Source organism: Dysidea avara, chromosome 15, assembly GCF_963678975.1.
Source record: "Dysidea avara chromosome 15, odDysAvar1.4, whole genome shotgun sequence".
NCBI lineage: Eukaryota > Metazoa > Porifera > Demospongiae > Dictyoceratida > Dysideidae > Dysidea > Dysidea avara.
In genome coordinates, this window is record NC_089286.1 from 6,969,291 (window position 1) to 6,990,496 (window position 21,206).

A 21,206-nucleotide genomic window follows, 5' to 3' on the forward strand; every position below is an offset into this window, starting at 1 on the left:
ACTTTGGGACTAACGTAGTATATTTTGCTATGCAATTGTCTATGGATTCAATGCTTACTAGAAAGTTGGTTTAATTGCTATACTTGCACACATTAACTAACCTTAATCTGTTCGTTGTCTTGATCAGGTAAAATGGATTCCTTATGTGATATGGGATGGGAGAAAATAGGAGGTGGAACACTCTTCTTGCTTGGCTTAACATCTACTGTTTCAGCATTCTACAGAGAACAGAGATATCATAACATCATCTCCGTACATAAATCCACCTATTAAGTATGTAAGAAAAATAAAGCAAAAGGAAATGGGTATACATATGAAAGAATGGATGATAAAATGTTTTTGAGATTTGGATTTTGGATTTCTCCACCCATTGGGAAACTGAACTTCTATTGGGATAAAGAAACATGAAGCTATTTATGTGTGAACATCATATGTTTATTCCTCCTATTAATAACACTAACAAGATTGCCAGCGCATAGAACAGCACAACACACTGCCTTGTGTCTTTATCGAGTAATAAATCTTTGCATCAACACTTTCCTTACAGGTTAGGCATGGATATGTGTACCAAGGAAAATCTCATGCAAATGCTCCAAGTACTTATTCTGTCTTTCATAAAATAATTATGCCTAACACAGTTCCTTGGGGAGTCACACAAGTACGCAATCAGAAAACACACTATTGATCACTACTTCCTACTTCTTTTTAAAATTAATATGCCATAGCAAGCCTTTTAATTAATATGCACTGCACAAATTACCAAGACACCATACACACAACTAACATAATAAATGAACTCACATGTAACTTGGTTCATCCCTCTAGCAACTAACAACAGATGATCAATTGTGGGACTTAGTAAACATAAACATACTGTATATTGTTATGGAATGGTGCGCATGCATGAAGGGGGCTGTAATAAGAGTAAACCACTGAGTTTGGCTACTTTGGATGTTCGTGTGTATCCTTTGTGCCACACCAAATCCTGTCACGTAACAAACTGGGGGCTTGCCTGGGAGCACCAGAAGACTAGTCATTTAAAGATTTTGGCCACAGACAGATTTTGTTTTCTACTTTTATTGCTCCCTCGTGTTCACCCTGTCTGATTTCTAACCACAAGTTTTTAATCCTTAGTACCGGTCAAATGGTACTCCAACAGGCGTGAATATTTGTACAGTTGTCGTTGTTGTTTGTATGTCTAATCTAGGCAGGACTTGTTGTTATCAGCACCAGTGTGCATTAGTTGGAATTACAAATTCGTAGTCATAGACAAGTCATTCTCATCGTTGTTACTCTCATCGTTCTATTGCATTGTTGTGGAGTGGATAATTATGTCATTCTCAGTAGACTCTGGTAAAATCGCCCAGTCTGTTGTCCTTAAATCCCTTAAAGAAGGTAGAGCTGCTCTCCCTTGCTCAACACTACAAATTGGAAGCCACTCAAGCTATAAAAAAGTGAAATTCGAATAATGATTATTGAGCATTTAGTCGAGAAAGAAATTGTGTCCAAAGATGCAATACCATCAACCATGAACGTTATTGAACTGAAGAGGCTAGAACCGCACGATAAGGAGAAGGAGCATGAACCCCAGTTGAAGATGAAAGAGATGGAATTACAAGAGCAGGAGTTTGCTCTGCAGTTGAGACTTAAGGAACTCGAAATTGCAGCAGCTTCCAAAGCTCCACCTGTACTTACCAGTCGACAGGCTGAATTTGAATTTGATGTGACTAAGCAAGTACAGTTTTCCAGGAGACATAGATTGATAAATATTTCCTGCATTTTGAGAAAGTTGCGTCAAGTCTGTCGTGGCCTAAACAAGTTTGGGCACTACTCCTTCAGAGCTCTCTGCTAGGTAAAGCCTGTGAAGCCTACTCAGCCCTATCAATAGAACAGATGACACAGTGAAATGCTATGTTCTCAAGGCCTATGAACTTGTTCCTGAGGCCTACTGACAGAGGTTTCAAGCCACCCAGAAGACAGATACTCAGACTTTTGTGGAGTTTGCATGAGCAAAGTAAACTTTGTTTGACCACTGGTGTACCTCTAAAGGAGTCAATTGAGACTTTAACTGGCTCAGACAACTAATGATGATGGAGGAGCTCAAAAACTGCCTTCCTAGTAATATTCGGACTTATCTGGATGAACAGAAGGTAGACAGATTGCATGAAGCAGCTGTTTATGCTGAGGACTACTCCTTGACACATACCACTTCCTTTGGAAAGCCCCATCCCTGTGATGGTAACCCAGCAGTTACAACACTTGAATTAGCTAAAGGTGGTCAGCTAGGTGCTCTTATCACCAGTAGCTTCACCGGTGGAGACCCATCAGGGAACTACAGTAACAACCACCTACCTGCTGGACTAACATGTGTTTATTGCAGGAAGAAGGGTTATATAATGTCAGAGTGTCAAGCCTTACTAAGAAAGAATGAGAGGTCTGAAAAACCTAATCTCCTTGTTTCCTTGAGTTTTCAGACAGACCATAAGAAGACAGGTAAGTTGCCAGATGAATACACTCCTTTTATTTCATGTGGTAGTGTCTCCCTTGTTGACTCACAAGTGGAATCTCCAATCACCATTCTCAGAGACACTGGTGCAACGCAGTCTTTAATATTGGAAGGTGTTCTTCCCATCAGCTCCCAGTCAGACATGGAAATGACTGTTACTACAAGGAGCGAAGTTGGGAACATTTCGTGTTCCACTTCATAAGGTTCACTTGAAGTGTGGCCTAGTGACTGGAGCTGTAGTTGTTGGAGTGAGACCTTCCTTACCAGTCCAGGGTGTACTTAGCTGGAGGACAAGTGACATGTGTTTCCAATGTGCCACAGGACTCAGTGTCACCAACTGTTGCAGCAGAGCAAATCCCAACAAAGGTGTATAGGGTCAGTAATTCACAGCAGGATCTCAGTAGAGAGCAGGAGATCGGGCGAGTTACATGGTTGCTAGAAAAGAAAACGGTGGACAACCAAATTTTTGTAGGGCGGTTAATGAAACACATTTGCAGTAGGGACTTGGAAGACATTTTCTTTCCCTATGGAAAACTGACACATTGTGAAGTGAAACAAGGAATACGGCTAGGTTATGGTTTTGTTGGGTTTGAAAACAGAAGAGATGCTGAGGATGCAATACATTTGGAGAATGGCAGAGAGATCATGGGTACTAGGATAGTTGTGGAATGGTCTAGAGTACACAAGGACAAGAATAGCGTACGTGGTTATGATCGATATGACTGCCATGCTCATGACCAGAATTGTTATGACAGAGGAGGATGAGATGACAGATACTCTTGAAGGAGGTCTTATTCATGGTCACCACCCTGACATAAGCATCGCAATACCAGTGACTAATTGATTATTAACCGTTCCCTTACCTCACTGGTGTATTTAGGTCTTTTATTATGTAATTTTTAGACAACTTTAATTTTTATACCCACATGTATGTGTGTATACCTCTGTTGTGTGTATGGGGTAGGGGGAGTGTTACGGCATGGTGTGCATGCATGAAGGTGGCTGTAATAAGAGTAAACCACTGAGTTTGGCTACTTTGGATGTTTGTGTGTACCCTTCATGCCACGCTGAATCCTGTCACATAACACAATATCCCCTAGGACCTCTCCATTCACATCAACAAACATAGGAGCAATGTTACGAACTGTCACCCATCATTAAAGTTGTGAGACCTATCATTAAAGCTGTGAGGACTCTTATTTGCTGTGGTAATTGGTCACCTGCTGTGATGTAGGCTTTTAGCTTGTACTACAGTGGGCGATTGATTGTACTGGCATACTACTGCTCCCAGGTATATGCATATATACGTACTTACCTGTGGTTTGAGGGGTATATGCCTAAATGTATTTAGCAGTCTGCATGAGCAGTTCAAAGATGCCACCAGTGCCATAATTTATATGTGGCACTGCTACAGGCCACAGTGAGTGTATTGTATGTAACTTATAATACACTGATTACAGTTTGCAGACCGCAATGAGTGCATTATAAGTTGGAATGCACTGATCACACTGCAATATACAGATATTGCGTAGAATGGGTTTTTTGTAGCTGAAGTGTCTACAAGATGACCTCTTCTAGCTGATCTCTCTATAGAGTGACCTGATCTCTTTGCAGGGTGATTTTTATCTTGTTGAACTCTCTACAGGGTGATTTGTTTGTATCAAAACTATCTGCAGGATGATATTTTAATACCTGGACTTTCTAAAGGGTAATTCGTTTGTAGCTGAACTCTCTACAGGATGATCTTATCTCTCTATAGGGGGTGAATTGTTTGTAACTAATATCTCTACAGGTAGATTTGTTTGTAAGTGAACTCTCTACAAGGTGATTTGTTTGTAACTGATTTCTCTACAGGGTAATTTGTTTGTAGCTTACCTCTCTACAAGGTGATTTGTTTGTAGCTAAACTCTCTACAGGATGATTTTTTTGTAGCTGAACTCTCTACACGGTAATTTGTTTCTAGCTGATCTCTCTACAGGGTGATTTTTTTTGTAGATGAACTCTCTACAGGGTAATTTGTTTGTAGCTGATCTCCCTACAGGGTGATTTGGTTGTAAACTTGGTGTCAGATTGAAGTATTTGCCCTAAAGAATAAGGTGGTTTTTACAGAAAGTCTATAGCTTATTCTGTTCTAAAGTTACAATTGTTTTTGTGGTAAAATATGCCACTAATGTCTTCTGCCCATGCACAATATTGAAATTTACAGAAAGAAGGTTTACTTTTTCAATAGTTTTATTATTTTTATTAAGGCTTCACAGCACAAGTGCTGAAGGTCTGCATGTAGGACACCCGGTCCTACATTCTGTTGAAATTTGTTGTGTTTGAAAAGTTGGAGAAAAGAGAAAAAAAACCATGACTGGAATGACCTTGGAAACTGCAGCTTCAAACCTGCAGCCATCCGATTAATGCTCAAACACTTACAAGAGTCTGCCAGGCAGCCAGGATGTTCAATTTGACAATTTCATATATATCATATTATGTACCCATAGGAACTCTAGAGAGTGACTGATTATCTCAAAGTATCCCAGGAACCAAATGGACATTAGTATATTTATAACAGCACAAGTGCTGAAGACCTGGTCCTACACCTTGTTTAAAGTTGTTACATAAAGTGCTTTTATTCTGTATAACAATTTGACATGTAAATAGGCATGATACTTAGGGATAGATCAATTGACTGCCATGGGTTACATGCCCATGCAGGTCATTATTCTGAATGGCGGGTTTATGTACGAGGTACAATTTGTGTAAATTTTGCAAATCCTTGATCCACTAAATTTTAGCTGCATGTTTTTGTATGAATTCACACATTTTGACTAAGCTTTCTGGATTCTACTTTTATTGAATCGTCATAGTGAAGACATTTGCTTGTGTTTTGTAGACTAAAATTTGCATTTACAGAAATTTCTGTTGCAGACTATTTAGATTCTATATGAACTCGCAAATACATAGTATCACTAATGTTTAGTATCTATCACTGAAGAATTTTTGAAACCACCCTATACAATAGCAACTCAGTATATTAGTGCACATCATACTATATAAGCATTGTTCTTATTATTTTTTAAAGTTATTACTGTGAAACCTCTCTAATTCAACACCTGTATCTAATCCAGAATATCTATGTAATCTGACATCATTTGCTACACCAATGAAATAATACTTTGTCTGTTTGATATTGCTTGATAATCCAACATCCCCACAAAGGATTTTGAGCAAAGTAATGGGTGATACAGTAACTGATATATGATAGGAAAATTCTACACTGGCAACTAAACTAAGTAAAATTGATTTATTGCTCAAACATACCATATATAGGTACTGGTCATGGTGCAGATTTTAAAATCATAACATTAATTTTGTCCAAAATTAAGTAGTCAGTAGTGTGACTATTTATGTTGTACATTTTAAAATAAATTGTCTGGAATGTAGTACCTTAGTAGTTTTCTTAATTCTTATTTGTACAGTTTACTGTGTAATGTCAATAGGGGTGATCAATATGTGCAGATATTATAATGCTGTTTGGCTAGTGGTGTTTATACTGCTATTGTAAATAAACAACCAATTCCTTTACTATCTTATTGCACCAGATTAGTAAGCACTGCAGGGGTGAATCTAGGATTTATAAAGGGGGGGGTCTAACTTAAGGTACTAATCTCTTGGGTAGAAGTGTGCAAAGCACACTTCGAACTAGGGGGGTCTGGGGGCATAGTTCCTCCCCCCACAAGGAAATTTTTGAAAAATAGATGCTAAAATACTGCAATTTAGAGACATTTCCACATAAAATTCATAATATTTGTGACCTAATTTTAGAAAACCGTCGATATCTGCACAATTTTCAAAATGAATTTTATTTGTTCTATGTCTTCTACAGGGACAGAGGAATGGACTAGCTAAGTTTCAGCTTCCTAAGCTAAGCAGCGTTGGAAATACAGCACTAGACAGCCAGACGAGCAAATAAATTGATATGTACAGAAGCTTTCGAGAAAAGAATCTGCAGGCGCTTACATAAGCCATCATAACTTACTGATACAACGACGTACAGAATTGGATCTTCACTCATTGTGTTCGCCATGAATTTGTGCATCCACCAAGGTATAGTTTGTTTCCCCAGGCATGCTTCTGTGTTCAAGAAGGAAGACAAATTCACTGAAAGATGATCGTCAGCAAATTCTTTCGTCACCGCAACGTAAACAAACGTCTGTAACTTTTAAATCCTTTCGTGTATGCAGATGAAACAAAGATTTTTGTATTCCCTATGAACAGGCAAACGCGATGATGCTCAGTATTTATCCATTGGAGGCTTAATTTGCCCACCAGTGAGGCAATAACAACTAGCATAATTTTTTCAGGAGTGTTTTTTACCCAAAATTTTTAAATGCATTTTATTACAAAAGTACTATTGTGCGTACATCGACGGTTTTCCAAAATTCGGTCACATTTTCTGCCTGTAGATTATATACACTGCGTTTAGATTGTAGGTATGGCTCTCTGAAGTATTTTGCTATTGGAAAAGTTTGGGTAGGTACAGACAACCAAATACATGATGAACCCCTCTCACAATTGCACAACACTGAATAGGCACATGTTAGAATAATAAAGTTGAAAGTGGAAAATTTTGAAATGTGAACAATACAAGATTGAATCTGAGAGCATTTTCAATGGAAATTGTGTACCTGAATTAAGTATTGCCATACATATTAACTACACAAGTAGATGAATGAAGCTCTTTAAACAGACCAATGCATGTCATTGTATGTATAGGTGCAGGCAGATTTGGAAAATTCCATAACAGAACCAACTACATGTTTCCAGTGAATGTTCTATTAGAGTAGTTAGCTGACTGCTCTATTAGAGTATCTTGATCTTGTACACCTCCAATGCTGATCCGGGTCCTTGTTGCATAAACTTTAGCATAAAGCCACTGATAATACCATGGAAAGACATTTATAAGGTGGTTTTATGAGTATTTGTATTATTAGTGATCATAATTATGCAAAGCAAAATTTCATTATAATACTCAGCATATTGATCAAGTAAATCCTAAATATGAAGGGGGGGCTTCAGCCCCAAAGCCCCCCCCCCCCCTGGATCCATCCCTGCACTGCTTAATGCTAGTTCCTTGTACTACCAATTAACATAATGCTTGGTATACTGTATATACAGCTTAAGGATACACATAGAATGGGGCATTGTTACAGGGTGACAACTAAACATATACTGCATGCTTAAGTGTAGCTACTGGCTATTTTATATTCCATAGGCATTAGCACCATTTTAGCCAAGTGTTCTATCTTAAGTATGCAGTGCGTTTTACTGTACAATGTATATTCTATGTCTTGAAGTTAACTTTTATAGAAATGTGGTCTTTTAACATAGGTGGTCACTAATGACAGGTTCCACCTTACAATTGTAAATGATATCACATATCTAACTCAGCATCTAATAATAATGCTGGAAATGCAAATCTGCACTATGTATAAGTACCATACTGCATTGTGTGTGTGGGCGGGGATAAATAGGGGTACTTTCTGCTCTTATAAATTTGCAATAGTAAAAGCTATGGAATTTCTTTAAGTGTTAGTGTACTCTACAGAGCAAGAGCATTAATTTGACATCAAGTTTGTGAAGTTTGAACCATTTATAGGTGAAACAGATGAAAAACTGACCATTTTAAAGCATTAAATTGGGTGTAAAGGTCACCAAAGATCAAATCTGAGGTGGCTCCCTATCAAAAAATAACCTTTATGACACATACAAACTATGTGGCAAGTTTCATACTTTTATCCAAAAGTGCACAAAAAAGGTCTTAGCACCCTAACTATATAGGGTTACTTGTTTCTAGCTAAACTCTCTATAGAGTGGGTTCTTTGTAGCTGAACTCTCCACAAGGTACATGACTTCTTCTAGCTGATCTCTCTATAGGGTGACCTGATCTCTCTGTAGGGTGGCTTTTATCTAGCTGAACTCTCTACAGGGTGATTTGTTTGTAGCTTGTTTGTAGCTGAACTCTCTACAGGGTGATTTGTTTGTAGCTGAACCGGGTAATTTATTTGCAGCTGAACTCTATGCAGGGTGATTTGTTTGTAGCTGAACTCTCTACAGGATGGTTTCTTTGTAGCTGAACTCTCTACAAGGTGACTTGCTTCTATCTAATCTCTCTAGATGGTGACTTCTTCTAGCTGATCTCTCTACAGAGTGACTTCTATAGCTGAACTCTCTACAGGGTGATCTGTTCATAGCTGAACTCTTTACAGGGTGATTTGTTTGTAGCTGAAATCTCTTGTATCACACTGATCTCAATGTAGGGTAACTTGTTTGTAGCTGTACTCTCTACAGGATGGTTTCTTTGTAGCTGAACTCTCTACAGAGTGAAGTATTTTTTGTAGCTGAACTCTAATATAGGATGGCTTTTTTGTACCTGAACTTTCTACAGGGTGATTTGTTTGTAGTTGATCTCTCTACAGAGTTTCTTTGCAGCTGAGATCTCTACAGGGTGATTTCTTCTAGCTGAGCTCTCTCTTGTTTCTAGCTAATCTCTCTACACAGTAACTTGTTTGTATAGCTGAACTCTTTATATATAGGGTGTTTTTTTTTGGTTGCTGAACTCTCTACACAGTGGCTTGTTTGTAGTAAACTTTTCTACAGAGTGACTTGCTTGTAGCTGAATTCTCTTCAGAGTGACTTCCTTGTAGCTGAACATTGTATAAACTACAAGTATAAGAAAAAATTGGGAATTTTAAATTAGATTAGGGACAATGTATAATGCTGCAATAAAAAGTACTGAAACAAGCTGGATCAGAGCAGTACGTAATGTCCAAATACTGTAAAACAATAAGAAGTGAATATCCCTACTGTGCTACACTCTGCAGCATTATACATTGTCCCTAATCTAATTTAAAATTCCCAATTTTTTCTTATACTTGTTTGTGAAGTTTTTTTGCAAGCTCATGACCACTAAATATCTGCTGAGTTACTCACAGCACTATTATACTAGATTATGACTCATACAATAACAACTGATCAGTGGGCGTGGCTCTACATAAGCCAGCAGACAATAATGGACGTGGATTCGTGCATATCTACATGGGCGTGGCTACCATATGTCTACAGACAGTAATTTACGTAAGTGGACGTGGATTCGTACATACCTACACACTGATGAATGGACGTGGCTACCATATGTCTACAGACTGTAATTTACGTAAGTGGGCGTGGCTCACGAAAGAAGTAGAGCTACGCTATGACGTGTGGTAACACATTCACATTTAATTCAGCACGTAGGGTCAGACCCGAATAATCTGTAAAGCAGGACCTGGATGACACGACTCGGTTTAACATTGTTACTAATTAACTATATTTATTGACTTACACATTTGCTATATAGTTTGCCGTGAGTTGCTCTCTCTGACCAATATCAACAGCGAGTCTGACGTACGCGTGTGTTTTTGGTACAACTGGCGACCACGAGTATTCGAATAGTTTGATGCAATATACACTGGTATGGAAGCCGTACTGTAGTCTATTAACACTCAGCGGTAGAACCTTGACTGATGGCCATGGTCAAGAAGGATAAAAGGTAAGACAATAGCGCAAGCATTGTATGTTTATCAATATACCAAAGGTTTTTTCTTAAGCGATCTAGAAACGTTTCTGCGAAAGAATTAGGGCTGTAGCTGTAACCAGTTTTCCGCTACGCTTGACTGAAGGCGTCAGGCAGGCAGGCAGTAGAAAATTCCATTGACTAAATTTAAAAAAAATTCTGTAGCAACTTGACGGAAACATTTCGGGTCGATCTGAAGACACTTTTGGGCTTGGTTTTACCCAACCAATACTGTCGTATCGTTTTGAGGAAAAATCGCGGCAGGTTTTTGGGTTAAATTATATCATGGATCGCCCCCACACCTTCGATGTTCCTAATATACAGTACTATTGTACTGTATGATAAAGTGACTTGTCTGTAGCTGAAGTCTCTACAGGGTTACTTGTTTGCAGCTAGTCTCTATAGGGTAACTTGTTTGTATAGATGAACTCTGTACAGGGTAATTTCTTTGTAGCTGAACTCTCTCCACAGTGACTTATTTGTAGCTGAATTCTCTAGAGAGTGCAGCCGAACTCTCTACAGGGTGCATGACTTGTTTATAGCTGAACTCTCTTCAGTGTAACTTGTAATGTTCTGAATCACTATAGCAATATATTTGTAGCTGAACTCTCTATAGGGTGATTTGCTTCTTGATGAACTGTGTATAAGATTAACTGTTTGCAGCTGAACTCCCTACAGAATAACTTGTAATGTACTGTAATAGAATTCTATAATGGAGTAAATAAATTAGCTGATTGCTCTATTAGGGTGACTGTTCTATTAGAGTATCTCGATCTCGCATTTGCTACTCGGAGTTGGCTTTCGAATCATAACTCAGTGGTTTGTAATCCGATTCTTCTGTACTATAGTATGTTCACATTGAGCTGAATCCTGAAAAAATAGCTAAAAATTAAAAGTGGATTTTTTCTCAAGAGAGTTAACATTTCAGCCAACCGGATGATTATTGGTAACAGCAAAGGTGTCAACAACAGACATGTACAGTTTGGCTCCATTACAAGTTTGGGAAAGGGCTGTAATAGACACTGCGCTTATATGGCTTCCCCATAGGAAATGTATTGTGAAAATTTTGATTGGCCGTAAATATTATGTCAAACATTTGAACAAAAAGATTTTGAAATAGTTTTAGCGGGTCAAGCAGTACTACAAATGAGCCAAATTTCAAGATTGTGTGTAATTGCATCCATGAGTTATTAAATGTTTTTGAGGATTCAGCTCAACGTGAACATACTATACTGCAAGGACTTTCTATGAAGATTATTCCAGCTATACACTGATTTTCATCTCATTGCTCTAAGCGGTTTGCATAGTAAGTGTAAAAACTTATACTTTTTTATTCATAAAAATCAATTTGCATAATTGTGACACAGGTTGGGTTTTGTGTCATATCTCCATGGTCTTTATCTCGATTCCTTTCAAACCACCTAAAGGCACTCCTACAATGGTTACTCCATCTACATAGTAATTTTCAACTCATTCCATGAAGCGATTTACCCTGTAGGCATGTAAACAAATTGATCTTGTTTTATGCAAATAATTGGTCATAACTCCTGAACCATTCATCGGATTTGCACCAAATTTGATGCTAGAATTTGCCTTTGGACTCCCTTCCTGTGTGCAAAATGTCAAGGCAATCGGAGTACGCATTTGCGTTTCGTAGCAATTTTTGAAAGTGTGCGAAAACACGAAGAAAGAAAAAAACAAAGAAAAGAAATCAAAACTTTGGCAGCACGTATCTCAGAAATGGCTGGAGCGATCTCCTTCAAATTTGGAATGTACACTCCCTTGACTGGCAGGCACTTCTGTAGCAAATTTGGTTCCAATCAGATAAGGGATCACCGAGATACAAAGGTGTGAAAATGACGTTTTATTTTTCTTGTCAATGTACCCACGGTGTGGCTCGCCGGCTTCACGGGCCGCATGACACACTATCGTGTGTCTTGATGTTCACGTTGAGCTGAATCCTGAAAAACAGCTAAAAATTAAAAGGTGGATTTTTTCTCTCGAAAGAGTTAACATTTCAGCCAGCCAGATGATTATTGGTAACAGCAAAGGTGTCAACAACAGACATGTATGGTTTGGCTCCATCACAGGTTCAGGAAAGGGTGGTAATGGACACTGTACTTAGCCCCTGCTATTAGTGCAATACAAAATTAATCTAATAAACTTTATTATTGCAATTTCTCTAGTATTCCATCAAATCAAAGCTGATATTACAGCCATTTTGGTACAGATTTATGGGGTGCCATTTGTGTCAAAACTCCAATTTTTTTAGACATTGTGTTTTTCATGGTTATTTACATACATTTCATGGTTATTTACAAATAACTGTAGAATATGCATGGTTATTAACAAAAGCATGGTTATTTATGAAAAGAATGGTTATTTACAAAAGCATGGTTATTTATGACAAACATGGTTATTTACGAAAAGCATGGTTATTTACAAAAGCATGGTTATTTAGAAAAAGAATGATTGTTTACAAAAGCATGGTTATTTACGAAAAGCATGGTTATTTACAAAAGCATGGTTATTTACAAAATCATGATTATTTACGAAAAGCATGGTTATTTACAAAAGCATGGTTATTTACGAAAAGCATGGTTATTTACAAAAGCATGATTTATAATACTTACGAAAAGCATAGTTACTAAGTTTTACCTGCGATATCGATACTACAAACTGGCAGTTATATACAGGCTGTATATATATATATATATATATATATATCGATAACTTAGTTAATAACGATGCGCAGGGGCGGTGGAGCAGGCCAAAGAGTGAGATGGCCAGGCCAGCTGTAAGTTGAAGACCAAAATAAAAAAAAGGTCACTGCCTGCTGACAATAGCTGCTCTCCATCAATTATATCTCCTTACTTATAACTACACATACGTAGCTAAGTAGCTTGCTACACTGCTTCTCTAAATACTGTGACTGTTGTTCTATTAGACTTTCTAGGTCCTGACTGTTCTATTAGAGTATCGATCTTTTCTTGCAAACAGTGTCCCATAAAAGTGTGTGTGTGTGTGGGGGAGTATGGCCCCCCCGTCTCCACCGCCCATGACGGTGCGTATATTTGCATCGGATGCAGTCTATAATCAGCATTCCCCGGCATGGGCTAGCTAGCTGTCTGTAATATTGTTAATTTTAGTCTGGTGCAAATACACTAAATGGATCGGAATACGCCAAAACTGATGGCCAGTGGACTACAGTCAGGACCTAGATAGTCTAATAGAACAGTCACAGTATTCAGAGAAGCAGTGTAGCAAGCTACTTAGCTACGTATGTGTATTTATAAGTAAGGAGATATAATTGGTGGAGAGCAGCTACTGTCAGCAGGCAGTGACCTTTTTTTTATTTTGGTCTTCAACTTACAGCTGGCCTGGCCATCTCACTCTTTGGCCTGCTCCACCGCCCCTGCGCACCGTTATTAACCATCGAAGTTATCGATATATAACTGCCAGTTTGTAGTATCGATATCACACGTAAAACTTAGTAACTATGCTTTTCGTAAGTAACCATGCTTTTGTAAATAACCATGCTTTTCGTAAATAACCATGCTTTTGTAAATAAACATGCTTTCGTAAATAACCATTCTTTTCATAAATAACCATGCTTTTGTAAATAACCATTCTTTTCGTAACTAACCATGCTTTTAGTAAATAACCATGCTTTTCGTAAATAACCATCCCTTTGTAAATAACCATGCTTTTCGTAAATAACCATGCTTTTCGTATATAACCATGTTTGTCATAAATAACCATGCTTTGTAAATAACCATGCTTTTCATAAATAACCTAACCATTCTTTTGTAAATAACCATGCTTTTCGTAAATAACCACGTTTGTCATAAATAACCATGCTTTTCATAAATAACTATGCATATTCTACAGTTATTTGTAATTAACCATGAAATGTATGTAAATAACCATGAAAAACACAATGTCAAAAAAAGTGGAGTTTGACACAAATGGCACCCCATACAGATTGGCAGGGTAGTACACTGCTATTAATACCTATTCGCACTAATCGTCATTATCATAATCATCATAAAAAGTGTTGCTATGCTAATAAAACTTGTAACAACAGGCTGAAAATAGTACTCTACCATAAAAGGTGTATGATTTGCCTAGTTAAAATTTGAGCAACTGCAACTTATCACATTTTGCATGACACTCTAATAGAACAGTCACTGCAAAATTCTAATAGACAATTTACAATTAGGTGTACCTACCTAGGATTTTACTTTATTATAAAACACTACTGTAAACACATTAATACAGGCACTATAATACAAAACTATATAGCTATGCAAGCAAGCAAGCACAGAATTGTATCAACATATAAATTAGCTTTGGTATTGGATCAGTAGGTATTTTTCTGCATTGGTTCAGACGTAGTTTGTCTTCATTGCATCTGCAATGATTGTGTATAAAAACAAACCTCTAAGCCGGCTTATGGTTGGGTTTGGGATTTAAATACAAAAAGAAGTGAAATCCACACAAAAACAGCCTAGTTGTATAAAGGGTGGGGCCTTCAAAATGGCTGCAATGATGATGTCAATGCTAATAAAGTTTAATAATTCAAAGGCCATTGTTAAAATTTATCATCATCAACATTATTGTAGCCATTTCATGGCTATCACCTTTGATTTCACAACTTTTTTTCATCCAGGCTTTTTAAAGGCCGCACCCTTTTATACAGCTTGGCTGTTTCTGTGTGGATACATAATAGTTGTAACACAGGCATGAGGGCATACATATCAGGCAACGCATGAATGCCCAGTGTTACAGCTAATCTAATCCAAAACAGCCAAGCTGTAAAAAAGAGTGCAGCCCTCTAAAAGGCTATGGTGAAAAAAGATGTGAACAAGCGACACAAACTTCACCTGAATTGTCATTATTAAAATTTTTACCATTAACCTACCATCACAGCCATTTCTTGGCTGCCACCTTCGATTTCACATCTTTTTTCACCATAGCCTTTTTGAGGGCCGCACTCTTTTTTACAGCTTGGCTGTTTTGGATTAGATTTCACTTCTTTTTGTATTTGTATGCCCTAAAACCGGCATATGGCCGGCTTTGGGGCTTTATTAACCTATCTTTTCTTTCTTTACCACAGGAAGAAGAAAAAGAAGATTTTATATACTTTAACTAATTCTGATTTTATCAGTAAATGTACAAATTACATATATATATATATATTCCCTATGGATAACTTTTTTGCAGCTGATCTCTCTACTGGGTGACTTGAAATATAGCTGAACTCTCTACAGGGTGCATGACTTGTCGATAGCTGAACTCTCTTCAGTGTGACTTGTATTAATTATACAGCGATATATTTGTAGCTAAACTCTCTACAGGGTGACTTATTTGTAACTGAACTGTCTATAATATTAACTGGTTGATGCTGAACTACCTACAGCATACCTTGTAATGTAATAGAAATCTGTAATGGAGTAAGTCATGAACTAGCTATTAGGGTGTTTTAGACCAGCTACATTTTGTATGTAGCCTGGCTAGTTGGCTACATACGAAATGTAGCCCAGGTGACTCATTTGATCTGAGGTGTGAAAGTGTTATATATATATAACAAAACAGCCAAGCTGTAAAAAGAGTGTGACCTCCAAAAATGATAGGGTGAAAAAGACGCAAAATCAAAAAGTGGTACCAAGAAATGGCTGTGATGGTATATAGGGTAATGACAAAATTTTTAATAACAACAATTTAGGTGAATTTGTGTTGCCTTTTTCAAGTTTCACTTGGATTTGGCAACAAATTCACCTGAATTGTCATTATTAAAACTTTTGCCATTAACCTACCATCATGGTCATTTCTTTGACACCAATTTTGATTTCACAACTTTTTTTTTCGACCTGGGGCTGCACTGCTTGGCTATTGTAGTATACATATCACTTCTTTTTTTTTGTATACTCCAAAGCCATCCTGTAGCAAGCTTTGGAGTTTCACTTACTTGCTGTAGAAAAGATTGGTGCAGTTTTTCACCAAACTTAATACTGTGTGAAATTTATTAAACATGTCCTCTCTCCAACAGGTTGGCTGGCTTGTAGCATAAATGTCTACAGGGTAAATTGTTTGTAGCGGAATGCTCTACAGAAAAGCAGCTAGACTTTGTTATTGGTTGCAGCTGATATATTCACAAGGGGACTTCTTTGTAATACTGTAGTAAACTTCTCCAACAGGTTAGCAGGCTTGTAGCAGAAATCTCTACAAAGTAAACAGTTTGTATAGTTGAATCCTCTACAGAATAACTTCCAATGTAGCTGGACTCTGTACAGGGGGACTTGTTGTAGCTCAACTATCTACATGGTGAGTTCTTTCTAGCTGGTTGATTTGACTGTATCTGAAATCTCTACAGGGTATAGTAAGTCGCCTATTATCGAACGGTACCTAATATTGAACTTAACGTACTAATAAAATATACGGAACCAATGCGTAAATATACAAGCGCGCTAAATTGGACGTTTGGCGCACTTTCAGTTCTGCCACGTTGTGGATCACAATTGCTTATCTTTCAAGCGTGGTGAGTGTTATATTCGCAAATACACATTCAATAAGGGTAGCCATGCGTGATTGCATAGCCGTAGAGCTCTATTTACACTTGTATTTTGGTTTACTTTAGAGCGAGCCATCTGCTGCTAGTGTATACGACACGTTCCATTCCTACCGAGATATCTTCCGTTGTAGCTGGTAAGTGTTATGACTTTCCTGTTTATCTAACAGCCATTCAGATGTTGTGTTTTTAGAGCTTCAGTTTGCACAACCCGTTTAATTACAGACTACCACATTTCAGTTATTGGAAACCCCACCTAGGGGGATCACCAAGTAAGTTTGGACTATATACAGCATGTAGATTTATTACAAAATAGTAACATCTGTACAGTGCAAAACATTAAAGCAGCAATATACAAAATAAGGTGTGTATGCATATATAGCGACAAACACATCATGTACGTTGATACACATGCATGACTATTATGAATTCACTACACAGATATGCCAAGAAAGAAGCTTAGAACAGCTCGGAGAAAGCCCACGGCTAACATCAGGCCCAACCACCAGCCATCCAGGAAAAAGAAACTTTGGACAGACACACAAATGACATCAGCCTTAGAAGAGTTCAAGAAGGGCAAGCTAACTATTGGTAAAATAGCGAAGAAATTTAATGTTCCCAAGACGACGCTCCATGATCGCATAAGTGGTCGTGTGCAACATGGCACCAAGCCTGGGCCAAGCCCATACTTACGAGCTGACGAAGAGGAAGTGCTGGTTGAGCACTTGGTATCAGCTGCAAAACAAGGCTATGGGAAAACACGAAAACAAGTTAATATGAAGGTAGAAACAATAGCAAAAGCCAAGGGGATTCTTAGGAAGGATAAAATTTCAAATGGTTGGTGGATAAGGTTTATTGAGCGTCAACCAGAACTTTCTCTGCGCCGTGCAGATTCTACTGCCCACATCCGAATGGATTCAATAAATGAAGAATCTATTTCACACTATTTTGACCTCCTAGAGTCTACACTTATGGAGAATGGCTTGGAGGACTGCCCTGGACAAATTTACAACATGGACGAGACAGGAATGCCTCTAGATCCCAGGCCACCTAACATAACGGCCAAAAAAAGGTCAACTACCGACAATCTGGAAAAAAAGAACAAATAACCGTCATTGGCTGTGGAAATGCTGTAGGTCAGTCCATCCCTCCCATGGTAATTTTTGAAGGAAAATACCTTAACCACGAATGGACAGTTGGGGTAATTCCTGGGACCTTGTATGGAATGAGTGGTGAGGGATGGACTGACCAGGAGCTTTTTCTTCACTGGCTAAGGCACTTTTTAAAGTATGCCAACCCTGGGGGTCCACTTTTACTATTACTAGATGGACACTCCTCTCATTTTGAACTGATCAGCATTGAATTGGCTAAAGAGAGGGACGTCACTATTTTTTGTTTGCCTCCCCACACTACACACAGGTCCCAACCTCTGGACAGCTGTGTGTTTGGTCCACTAAAAAAAGCCTGGACTGAGGTTTGCCATACTTATCAGCAGGATAACCCTGGGGCAGTTATTACAAAATACAGTTTCTCCCCATTTTTTGCAAAGGCATGGTCACAGTCTTTTTCACCAAATAATTTAATATCTGGTTTTAAGAAGTGTGGAGTCTACCCCTTTAATCGTGAGGCAATAGAGGTACTCTATGATGATGTTGCCATGGCAGTTCTGCAAGTATCCAATGACAAAGAACAGCCATGCTTGTCCAATAACAACTCCTCATTTCACAATCACTTGTTGGATCATCAAGAGTCCCACAATCACTCATCAAATAACGAGGATACTGACGACGAAATCACAGATGAAATGATCATAAAATTTAAGAGACGGTATGAGGAAGGATATAACATGGACGATCCCATATATCAACAATGGCTTGAAGCAAACAATCTTGTGTCCAGTCACTCCACTGCTTCCATTTCTACCAACAATTCAGTAATTGACAATTTCAGTGATGTTCCTGTATTGAGTCCTGTAGCAGTTACAGATGTGGAGATCACAACTTCTAACACTTCTTCAGCAGCTAGCAACATTCCTGGAGATGTGACAACTACCTCTCTGCAACACCATTTGCATGCAAACAAAAACAACAGTGCTATAACATCAAACATTCTGCAACAATTGATAACCCAAGTCAATCCTAAACTACTAGGTAAATCTGCGACTCGTGCGATCACTACAGCAAGAGTGTTAACTAGCAAAGAGTGCCTCGACATAATAAAAGAAAAACAAATGAAGCAGAAGAAAGCAGAAGAAAAACTTAGGAGGAAAAAAGAAAGAGAGGAAAAGAAAAAGAAGTAGAAGAAGAGAAACAACAGAGAGCACTACTGAAGGCTCAAAAAGCAGCAGAGAAGGCTAAGAAAGCTGAAAAAGAAAAAGGAAAAAGATTAAAAGCAAGGTTATTATCTGGAAAAGAAAATGAACATCCAAAAAATTTCTTCAAACTGTAGTCCTTTGTTACTCTATACGCTGCAAAAATTCCAAGCAAATCCAGGTAACCAACTGTATTCCAGGGGCCCAAAGAGGTAGACCATTCGATTATTAGTCATACAACAATGTACAGTTGTTCGATAACTCGTACCGCCGTTCGACAATTGACGAACAACAGGGCTGGTTCTTTTGACAATAGCGTGACGCACAAATGCGTCACAGTTATGAAAATTGGTTTCCATATTAACGATGGACGGTTCTATTTAACAAATCAAACCGGATGTTTCTACATTGTTGTGGTGAGAAGTTATTAATGGTAATCGAATTGTGTTCGGTTAATGGCGACTTACGCTAACTTGTTTGTAGCTGAACTGTTCACAAAAAGGTCATTTTTGTAGACTTGTTTGTAGCTAAACACTCCACTGAATGGCCTTTTGTAGTTAAACTTCTACATTTGATTTGTTTTGTGGATGAACTCTGCACAGGGTGACTTGATCTCTCCACAAGATGTTTTACTTGTAGCTGAACTCTCTGTAGGGTGACTTGTTTGTGGCTGAACAGTGACTTGTTTGTATATAGCTGAATAAAATCTCTACAAGGTGACCTGCTTGTGGCTGCACTCCCCACAGGGTGATCTGTTTATAGAACTCTCTACAGGACATTTCACACAGTGATTTGTTTGTAGTTGATCTCCACAGGGCGATATGTTTGTAGCTGAACTATCTACTGGGTGCTTTCTTATAGCTGTAATCTATAGGTGAGTTGTTTGTGGCTAAATTCTCCACAGGGTCGTTTGTTTGTAGGTGAACATTCTACAGGGTGATTTGCTTGTGGGTGAAGCTTCCAGAGGGTGATTTGTTTGTAGCTGAACTCTGTGACTTGTTTGTGACTGAACTTTCTACAGGGTGATTTGTGTAGCTAAACTCTATACAGCTTGACTTGTTTGTGGCTGTTGCATCAAGTCGTGCACCATCCTCCTGATTAACAGTGGCATACAGAAGAGGCTCGCCATCCATGATCTGGAAGGCAGGCTCACTGCCAACATCAGTGCATACCTCACTAAGTAGTTCAGCTGGTAATTCATTGTGGCGAATCACCACAAGAACAACCAAATGCATGTTGTACAGTAAAAGATTTGCCACACACACAAGTCTAAGAACCTGCCAATCAAAACATAGACAAAGCCTTGGGCATATGTTCAGCAATGGGGAGGGTAGTTAACCAATCCAATGTGCCACATTCAGAAGCAGCCTCAAAGTAAAAAAGGTGAAAATCAGTCAGGGAAAGGCTTAGCTAAGGCACTCAAGAAATCACAGCACGAAGGCCTTGCCTTATGCTTGCACCTAAACATTTGGTTGTAAGTATCAAGAGAACAAGACAAGCATTACTTCAGCAGCTGTTCAACAAGTGGACTTGAAATATTCTGGGAAGTAGAAAACAATGAGGAAAAATTGGTACAAGGAACTACAATACCCAAGCCACTCAGGCGAGTAGGTAAAGATAACAACTCTCTTTCTAACGGATGAAAGGCTGGCTTACTAGTAAAAGCAGGAAGGCAAATGAGCACTAAGAACATCATCAAGAGATTGGAAAGGCTCGAAATACTAAAGAGTAGTCCAGGAAATATAAAGCCAGCAATGCAAAAACACATGTGTAAAAGCAGCAAAAGCTGGGCAACAGCAATAACTAACAGCTTTCTTTCTAACATAACTAGCCACAAAATTTTCAGAACCAACTGCAGAACCCAAGTGACGTTTTCCTGAATTTGAAATAATTACATCTGTTCCATGAAAGAAAGTTTTTGACGAACATAGGACGGTTTGACTATAAGACAAGTTTTAGTTGGATTGGGTAAGTAGCCACAGCTTATCCCACCAGCAGCAAAGACCGTGAAGGTCTCCACCTGCAGAGGTATCATTGTCATAAAAGATTTTGTGAAACTTACGCTTCAGCACAACACCAAGAGAATACACTGGTATAGCCAAGGGATCTGCCTGGGTTGTGCCCTCCTGAGGAAGAATAAAACCACCATCAATATAAAGCAAAGAATCAACTTGATAGGTACATATTAATCAGAACTTGAGCAAAAGAGGTGCAA

At 38.3% G+C, this 21,206-nt stretch overlaps 1 protein-coding gene across 3 annotated transcripts in view; it reads right to left on the reverse strand.

Annotated features, from left to right (window-relative positions):
* LOC136245648 (uncharacterized) overlaps nt 1-21,206 on the reverse strand; it is an 88,202-nt gene that overhangs the window by 43,471 nt on the left and 23,525 nt on the right. For all 3 annotated transcript variants that reach the window (XM_066037147.1, XM_066037145.1, XM_066037144.1), the window contains exon 2: nt 102-218. In XM_066037147.1, coding sequence (XP_065893219.1) covers nt 102-218 — 117 coding nt within the window. The remainder of the gene's footprint in view (nt 1-101; nt 219-21,206) is intronic.